General features: G+C 33.9%; 1 protein-coding gene across 1 annotated transcript in view; it reads left to right on the forward strand.

Moving 5' to 3' along the window:
• The window catches only part of LOC129221997 (voltage-dependent calcium channel type A subunit alpha-1-like), a 368,073-nt gene extending 358,208 nt beyond the window's left edge, over positions 1-9,865 (forward strand). The window contains 3 exon segments of the mRNA XM_054856408.1: positions 4,628-4,705; positions 7,448-7,676; positions 9,018-9,865. Coding sequence (XP_054712383.1) covers positions 4,628-4,705; positions 7,448-7,676; positions 9,018-9,865 — 1,155 coding nt within the window.
• The last annotated feature ends 227 nt before the right edge of the window (positions 9,866-10,092 follow it).

The following is a 10,092-nucleotide window of genomic DNA, read 5'->3' on the forward strand; positions in this document are numbered from 1 at the left end:
TATGCGAATTATGCTAAATTTGCGAACATATACTTGCAACACTATCTGAAACTTTTGAGTACATTATGCGATAAAAAAATTTGATCACATTAAACATCAGCTAAAACATCAGCTATCCAGCTATCTAATGCAGTGACAAATTCAGGTGGTCTAGAACCTGTAGTGATTCAGCGATGGAACAAGTCTTGCTGAGAACAATGAGCAATACAACAATAGAATGCTAAATATTTACACCTTTTTGTCTCTCAATTTGGAAATTACAATCTGTTTCTAAAGCCCCCAGAAGTTTCTTCCCTCTCAAGTTGGTAGTAGTATTGCTCGCTGATGATAAAGTGAGTTGCAATGAGACCTTTAACGTTCGTGTAGTAACATCAAAGGATATTGATGGCAAACAATTTTGTGGCATTTCTTTGTAAAGGAGGTAAGCAGCTATGTCTTCAGCTTCTGTTATGAGAGTAGTTATTATCTGTAAAGATGTGTAAGCCCAAACCATCTTTTATACTTAATGGTATGAACAGTAAAGATGGAATAACAAATTGCTAAAAACTTCTGGTACGAGTTATGCGCTGATCCTCCATCAGTATTCGATGAATCTGGTTTCAGAAGGAAAGAAATACTGTATCGTTAAAGTGCTATTATCTGAAGCAAAAGGTTCATCTACCATCACAGAACGAACAGCTGGTGTCATATATGAGGCAGTGAGAAGCAAAGGGATGTAAGTGGACATTTTCAAGTTTTGAATAAAACACGTTTAAAGATAACATCCTAGGTAGGCTTTCATTGATTTTCTTTTCTAAATCATGCTGTATAGAAGCAACTACCACGTCTACTAGTACCATCTCCTGCCCCAAGATAGAGGAGAGGTTCACTAACCATTTGTACTGGTTATCTCCAAATTTTTAATTTTGCCACTGACATCCCTTTGCTTCTCACTGCATCATATGCAATAGATGGAAAATACCTGCTTGATCATATTTTTGGTTCTGTAAGCTTCAAGGAAATATGCCAGTAATGCAGTGTATAGGTCACTTGTAAGTATGAGAAAGCTAGTGTCATTTTTGATGGGTGCAAAGAAAGCACCACAGAAATATAATCTGCGTCTTATTACAACAGTCAAGCTCTAGAAGACTTTCTGCACCTCAAATCTTGTGCTTGCTCTGAGGGGTTCATTGGATATAGTGAGTGTTTGAAAAGTCTGAAAGTGGACTGAGGTGTGCAACTATATGCACAAACTGTGCTAGACATAGCTGCAACAATAACGATTTTGCTGAGAATCTAGATTCCAAAAAATATTTTGATAACGAAGACTTTTTGTTACAAGCTTAGGAGAAATCATTTGAAAGCAAAAAATAGTTCAGCGTAATTTTTCGGGCCATTGAATCAAATGTGCACCATCAGAGGGGGTGGGGGGGAAGGATAATATTTTAGTATATAATTTCGTTTTGGAGGTGAGCTACTGTTCTTATGGGGTGGACAGTCCTGATTTAATGCATTTTAGATTTGCATGAAATAATACTTCGACTTGAAATAAAAGTGGGGGGGGGGGGTGTTTATTTTATTTGGCGGAGGGGGGGGGTTGCTGTAGCTTTGAGAGGAGATGCACCATCGCTCTTGGAGGATGGACACACTTGATTTATAACTTTAACGTAGCATAAAATAATGTTTCTATATGAAATGTATGGAGGGGGGGGGTTCGGGGGTACTGCTTCGTTTTACGGGGATAGGGGGGCTTTGTAGCATTGACGGGTTATGTCATCCCTCTTTGGGATCAAACACCTTTAATTTCATGCTTTTAAATTTAGTATAACATAATATTCTCACTTTAAATTTACTCTAAAAATTCTGGAAAAATGCCCAAAAAAGCAATTTTTAGATGCTTCCCATTCCAAAACCCGACGCACAATGGGGTGGGACTTTTTACCTGTTCTTATTGGGAGGGTAATAAACAATTTGCACCAGGTTTAGCTTTTTTTTTTTTTTTTTTTTGGATGTTTGGGTCCGACCCCTATTTTTACTGTACTATAAGTGAAGAGAACAGCTGTCATTGCTTTCAAAATTAATGCCCAAAAAAAAGGACTTTCTGCATACTTCCAGAAGAACAAAATAACTTTTGAGCACTCTCTTTGAAACATAAATATGCATTTAAAAAAGAATTCTACTGCACTGTCTGAAGACTAAGAGAAATCATAAAAAGCAAGGAATTCTTAGTGGATATGTCTGAATTTGTTTTTAGTCCCTATAAAAAATCATAAATGTATAGCAAATTTAAAAGCAGGTAATCAAGTATTAATCATTCTTTTGTTGGTTTAACAATATCAGAAGTATAGAGAATGTGGAACATTAAATAAATATTGGTCAAAATGAGTGGCCTAATTTCTTGTTTACCTGTTTCTAAATTAATGCTATTTTTCTTATTTGCTGTTTACAGAATGCATTTCATTTAACACCAAAGTAATGCTTATTGAAATAATCGCATTTGAGAAACGATTTGATTATGATATTAATTTGAGGTTTGTGAATAAAACTGATAGTTAAATGTGTAAGTTTACTCACAAGGAAATTTTTATGCTAAAAAAATGCATGAAAATAGAACCAAGCTTACAGAACAAGAAAATGAAATGTGTTGCTAAATACTAAATATCATTGTGTTTTATTTTAAGAAGTTGGAGTCAAATGGTGTATTCTAATATTAAAAACTATCATAAATATAAACATTTCTTTGTTACACAATTTGCATTACATTTTATTTTTCAATACTTTTAGTTTCAACAGTGAATGTTATTTGTCTTATAAATATGTAATTTGCAATTTAGTTGTAATATTTCTACTTGTATTCTTCGTTGATAAAAGAATGTTACTGTAATCCATAATATTTTGTAATTAAATCCACTTTTGTGTGATTTTATTTCTTTAAATTGTTAATTCCAAAAATATTGCTAAAGTGCTTTCAGAATTCTCTTTAAAGCACCAATAGTTCGTTCATTCACTTTATAATTTTTTTTTAAATACTCTATTGTTTGCCTAAAAAAATGTTTTTTTAATTTATTTTTATTACAGAGATTGTTTCAATAAACAAACTTAGAAGTAGTTTATAAAAAATAGAATGTTATGAAATGGGCAGTGTTTTCATTCATTTTTCTTTGATTTTCAAGATTTCCTGAAATCAAATATTTTTATGTGCTTATGTGCCGGTAATTTTGATGTTATAAATCATTATATGTCTAAATGAACATTATTGTACTTGGTGCTTAATACAAGCTTATGTTCATGTTTCTTACAAATTTACATTATATGTGTACGAAATGTCAATCATCGAGAGTTACTGGTGCCCTCTCAATTTAGTTTTACTAAATCTGTTTTAAAATAATAACATGATCGACAATCATTCATAAAACTGGAAGTTTAAGAATTAAACTCTATTAGTTAAGAAAAGCTACAATTGAAGCAATCCTTTCAAATCTTTGATTTGTTTTGCTTTTCATTTTGTGTGAGTTAAGTGATGGTTGTTATAATCACTTTTATATATTTTTAATGCTTCCATATTGCCAAACTTCAGAATTAATACTAGATAATTTTTGGCTATTTTGTAATTTACTTGTTTGGAATAAAATTTCCCAGCACTCAAACACATGTATAGAATATTGAAAAATGCATAATACAAGCCCAAAGCTATAAAAATAAAACTGTAAGGTTGATTAAGATGCTCAGTTACTGATTTAAAAGCATTTTAAAACAAGTCAGTGTAAAAAAATATTATATTCATGCATATTAATGTTTGAAAAGTCAAATTCGTAAATTTTTCTTCATTTTGTTTCAGCGGTTTTTAAAAAATATCATAAAACTTGCATTTACCAGAGAACCAGCAGTTTTCAGCATACATCTCTTTTGGCAAAATAATTTACTCATAACTATTAAATTTGTATATAAAAAAAAACTTGCTATACAATTTACATGCATTGATTTTTATCTGTTTGCTTTTATACTAAATTTTTCTTTAAAAAATTTCCTCTCACAGTATTTATTCTGTGTTGCAATAAGTTTAAATGTGCAAAAACGTGTGTGTTTGTGTGTGTGTTTTCACTTTATTTCATGCTAACTTTCTAGTTTAAGGTGATTTAGTTTCAAAAAAGTCATGATGAAAAAGAAAAAAAAAAAAGCATTTAATAACATTTATTATCATCACTTGTTCCAGGTGCTTTGTTCTGAGTATTTGAGTTGTGCAAAATATGAGACTACATTGGGAAATCATTTAAATGATTGATAGAAATTGATGCACTATTAATCAAAATAAAAAGATTCAGAAACATATTTATTTTCAATATTTTTATCTTCTGTGTATAATCAATTATATAAGCTAAATAAAGTATTGTAGAGGATGTTGAATGATGAGAATGGTATGTGAATGTTAAGGATGTTGAATAGTGTCATAACATGACTTGATTATTATAATTTAAAGTTCAACTAAGTATGTTGAAAATAAGGCTTTATAGGATTTTAATTTATAAAAATTATCATTTTAAAACATTTCTTTTTTTAAAAAAAACATACTTCCTGCAACTGCCAAACAACTAACATTTATAATATATTTTGCTACTAAAACTAATGGTTTTCTGTTTTTTATTTATAGACTGGAATGGAGCTACTTGGTATAAGTAATTCTAGGCGACCATCTGCCATTAGTCTACGTTCACCAAATAGAACAAACGTAAGTGACAGATATTGAAACTTTCCTCATAAATAGGAAAAAACAGTTGCATTAAACAAAATTATAAAGAGGCGTTTTTCAGATATAGTCAAACCTTGATATATCAAACCTTCTTATCTCAAAACCCTTGATGTCTCGAACAAAAAATTTCCCCCTGCATTTTCTATAAAAACTTCTATGTGTTTTCCATAGTTATCTCGAAATTTATTTTTCAAAACCCTTGATATGTCGAAATTTTTGCTCAGAAGCAAGTTTCGATAGTCGTTTTTCTTTGGCAATTTTTGTAGTAAAACCAGTTTCAGGGACAATTGCTTGATGTTTTTCCTCTTTTCTTGGAAATTTTTTGAATAGGAGATTTAGGCAAGATAATAGGGGAGTGTTGGTATGAGGGGGTGCTGTGCTTTCAACAGAGTTTAGAATGTTTGCATTTCTCTCGAAAATGTTGTCCACTTTGAGGAAAGTCCATCAGTTTTCAAGCGAAAATGTAAAATGCGCTCATCATTCTGCTTTTTTAACTCCTAGAAAATGACTGCTGAAAACTTTTTGAATGTGGGGAGCTACTGGTTGAAGATAAAATTAGAATTTTTAAATTTTTAGGTGAAAAAACCAAGTTGAAATTATTGTTATTTCAAAATCTCATCCTGTGCTCTTTCGACAATTTTAAAATTTCAAATCTAGTAAAATATTGAAAACTACTTTATTGATCGTAAATCAAAGTGGTCCTATAGTACATATATAAATGCATATAGCGTAGGTGTGTGTAATTGTAAGAACTACTAATGTAATTTTTTTTTAACCTTGATAACTCAAAAACTCGATATCTCGAATTTTGCCCCCATTCCAAGAGATTCGAGATATCAAGGTTGTACTGTAATCTTGTTTTTAATATCCCTATTTGCAATGAAATGTCTTGGTATATTTATTTTGTTCACTTAAAATTTCAAATGTAATTTGTATGTCTTTAGTGAGAACTTCCAATGCTGCATAAGTTTTTCAGATGTAGGTTGCAAACCACCCAAAATGACATTTATAGTAAATAATTATTTCAGTCTTAGCTAGTATTCCCACACGGTGTTAAAATGCTTCAAAAATTTCTTAAACTGCAATTTTGCTTTGAAAATAATAATGTTTAATACAGTCAAGAACCTGTTCATTGCAAAATTGTTTGTTGGAATTAATGGCCATAACGAAACAGCTTTCACTCCATTTCACATTTTATTCTGTAGTTAAATTTTTATAAGAATTTTTATTTGGTCCCTTCAACTTTCTGATGAATGGGTGGGACTATATTTATACAATGGCTCCCAAAAGTGTTCTTACACTTATAGTTTTTAATGAGTTATGTCTCCATCCATTAATTAAAACTAGTTTAGAATGAGCATTTAAATAGTAAGATCTGTGCTCTATCATCTGTGCTCGACATGGCAGTGCCCTGCCAAATCGAGCAAAAGCAAACCAAGTTAAATTAGCTGAGTCAAACAAAAGAGTGCAAAACAAGGTGCCAAGCTGAGTCAAACAAAAGAGCAGCTGGAATCATCTTCTTCTCGAAACCAACCAGGGCACTTCAGACCCCCCTGAAACTTCATTGTAGGGAAAACTAAAGACCTGATTTTTTTTTTTTTTTTTTTTGTAACTTAGAGGACATACTATAACTAGCTATATTTGTGAATTTCATTCTATTTGTACCTATAGTTTATGAATTATTGCCAGTCGAAGTTCTTGAATTTGTCACTTACATATGGTAGATCATCAAAAAATCTAAGGTACTCACACAAGGCCGTCACACAAGCTTGAAATATTTATTTCTGCTAGTATTTAACATATAATAGAATGAAAAATTGAAGCATTTGGCAATTTCAATCATGTGATGTAGTTATAAAGCTGCTTTCCATCATTGCTACTTAGTTAAACAACAGATGGTGCTCTCTTTCTAACCGTTGGAGCTTGGCATTGTTACTGTCTGGCTTTCACGAGAAAAGATCCCAGCGTCAATTCTGGGCCCATCTACTGCCATAGAAATGGACTTTGTTCATTTTCTGCAAGTGTTAGCAGGAATTCTTTTTGACACCATTTTGCCACTTGTCTGCTCGCCTTTCTGCAGTCGTACGGGTTTTTCCAACATTAAGCTTCCCTTGGAAAAATGAGACGCTCCTAGTTGCTATAGCAGTAGACAGGCACAGACATTTTGGCCTTGGCTTTTCTTGTGATGGTCGGACAGTACATCTAATAACAAATACAAGATGCACAGAAAATGGCGAGACCCTAAAAATTGGACAACTGCACCTTCCCAATTTTCAAAATAGACTGTTTTGAAGTTACTATGAAGAAATAATAGCAATAATTGGTACTTATCCGCTTCACTGGCACAGGCAACAAATTCCGAAAAACTGATGCATCCGACGCCAAGCGGATTTTTTGCACTAGTAACATTTTAATTCGAATTTTCCTGAGTTGATATTTTTTATGCCTATCCATAATGCTGTTGGTAATGAAAGCTGCTAGACAAAATTTTTGCATGCAACTATATTTTTAAAAGATTAAAGTAAAACTTTATTTTTGATATCAGTAATCAAAGTGTACCAAAAATTTTACTTCACAAAAGTCTTCTAACATTTATAAAAAATCCTCATATTAGTTGTTATTTTTATTAAATTAACATTTAGTTGGATAATCCTTTAGCATCTGCTACAGTTTTCATTTTTTAAATTGAGTTCATATTAATTTGATATTTTTATGGTTCAGAATGGAGCTGATCACTTGAGGCCAAATGGGTTTGGCCTAGCTCGGCGTTCACGGTCTAGATCTCCTGGTCGAGGACGCTCTCCAACACCAACAAGGTTAAGAGCAAGGTCACCCACTCCCATTGGCAGGTCCCCCTCTCCTCGTAGGCATGACATAGGATTCTCGGACGCAGTTAGTGACGTAGTAGACCTGGTCAAAGTTGATACAACCCGAAGAGGAAGGACACGAGGTAAGGATTACTTAAAGACTTGTACTTACTTATTTTTTTAAGTCCAAAAATAATACTAATACAAATGTGACAACCAGTCAGGGCCCGATTAAGATATCAGGGGGGCTAGGCCAAATGCTTTTTTTCAAGACCTCTTGTAGTCAGGTCTTATAGTTTTAGCCGGTATTTTCCCTTAAATTAGATACCGGGAAATTAAAGGGTTAAAGGGGTGCTTTCTGCTTAATCAATCAGAGGCACTTGTTTGGTATATCATGGTAGAATCCTACTTGAAAGTCACTTTTGAGTGTTATAATCTCTTTGTAACTGACCAATTAGTTTTCCACATAACTAATTTTGTACTGTTTTGTCACATAGCTGTATTATTTAAAAATAATTTTACAATGATAATCACAATAAATAAGGGTAAAAAATATCCAGCTAATTTTATTTCATTTTTTTTTAAAATCATTATGCAGTGCGTCCCCCCCCCCCCACCCTATCCCCAGGTATACAAATATTACATCTGATATATTATTCATTTGAATTGTAAAATTTTCTGTTTAAAATTTAGGGGACTCCACCGAATTCTTGTTTTTTTTTACCGTAGGATCCAAATCTTTTTCATTAATGGATCCCTGAGACCCAGTTTACAGATAGTTGAGTGCAAACACTGCTAGAGTAAAAAACTGTACTACTGTTCCAGATTAGAATTTCATGCAGTTATGGAGGTATCTCAGATGAAGAAAAAAATGAAATGCATGTTTGGTCAACACAGACTAAAGAGGGAAAAAGTAATCAAAAATGAATTTTAGTTAATGGAACTTTTCAAATAAAAAACGGAGGATGAATAGAAAACCCTGCTTAAAAATCAACTTTGGTTAACTGAGAGTTTCTTCTAACTGTAATTCAATCTATCAAGGTCCTACTAACCCTTACACATTGAAAACATTTTTAAAAAATCGGGACAAGTTCCCTGTAAATCTATAACCCCATACAAATAATTTTTATTTAAAATCTGTGTGTTACTTCATTGGATTTCATCCGCTTTTTAGTTTGTACAAAGATAGTTACTTAAAATTTAAAGCTGTTTAATGTTTAAAATGTTTTTTTCAAAATAGTTAGTAATAAAACTAGACTGTGTAGTGCTTTTTTTTTCCGGGGGGGGGGGAGGCCGTATATTAAACATTCTACTTTGAATTGTTTGAAATTTAATTTGACTCTTTTCTGTTATATGTTATGTATTTTAGTACTTTTCTTTTCTGATAGTAAAATATTTTGTTGTTTTCTGCATAAACAAAAAACTTCAGAACGATTTGTAATACTAATGTATTGTAGGTATTTCATATTCTTCCTCTATTATAGCTAAGCTTCGGGGGGATGAGTACTTAGTCCATCCTCATGATTCGCCTACTAGAGGGAGATCCCCTGATCAGTGGCCGAACAAGTCAGCTTGGCAAGCTGGGTCTCCTCCGAGATGGAGCCGGAACAACAGCCCCGAATACCATTCTTCGTGCCTTGACAGAAGATCCCGCAGCCCAAGCCCGAAACACACGCCCACCCATAGTGACTACCACTATCGCATGGGCATCGCCCAACAGGAGCTTCGCTCACGCAGCCCAAGCCCATCCTCCGCCCACAGCCTTCCACTACAGAGGCGTCCTGGGGGTAGACGTCTACCCCCCACCCCCAACCAGCCATCCAGGCTGAGGTTCGACGTTCACTCCATGGAGAGGATTAATTTTCCATCTCAGATTCATTCCCCGCCCATGCCTCAACACCGTGGGGTGCTGAGCGTCATGAATTTCCCCCGCTTGAACCCTTCACCCTCTCACTTGCCAAAGCTTCAAATGCCACCTCTATGGCGGGATAGGACGTCAACATACTTGGGAACACAGTGTCCACCTTTAATAAGGACGGAACGGCAGAGTGGTAGCTTACCGGGAAGACCACCTGGCCTGAGGGAACGGGATCTGTATTTGTATCCCACTCTATCGTACCATAACCAGCATTTAGGACATGATGAACCTCTAAGCTTTGAAGTCGCTGCCAGCATAGCTAGAGGATCACGGCAACTTCCATCACCTCTTCCTAATGGTTATAAACCGGGCCAAAGAGAGAGAATGTTACACCGAGATTCACCCATGCTTGGATTACGGACAGGTCACGTGGGACTAAGGCGAAGCGACTCCGATGATGATGATTGGTGTTAACCAATCTTATTATAGCATTTCAAAATGTAGGAGTTTAGGTTTGCTCTAGCCAGGAACACTTGAACACAGAACTAAAAAAAATCTTCTCATCACATGATCTCATTTTGTGACCATGACGTGTAAATAAATGTTAAATCTATTTCAAATTGTGATTGCCATTATCAGGCCCTAGGTAAATAGTTGCTTTTTTAGAGCTAAACCTATTTCTGATCATATCGTCTAGTATC

Source organism: Uloborus diversus, chromosome 5 (assembly GCF_026930045.1).
Source record: "Uloborus diversus isolate 005 chromosome 5, Udiv.v.3.1, whole genome shotgun sequence".
Taxonomy (NCBI): Eukaryota; Metazoa; Arthropoda; class Arachnida; order Araneae; family Uloboridae; genus Uloborus; species Uloborus diversus.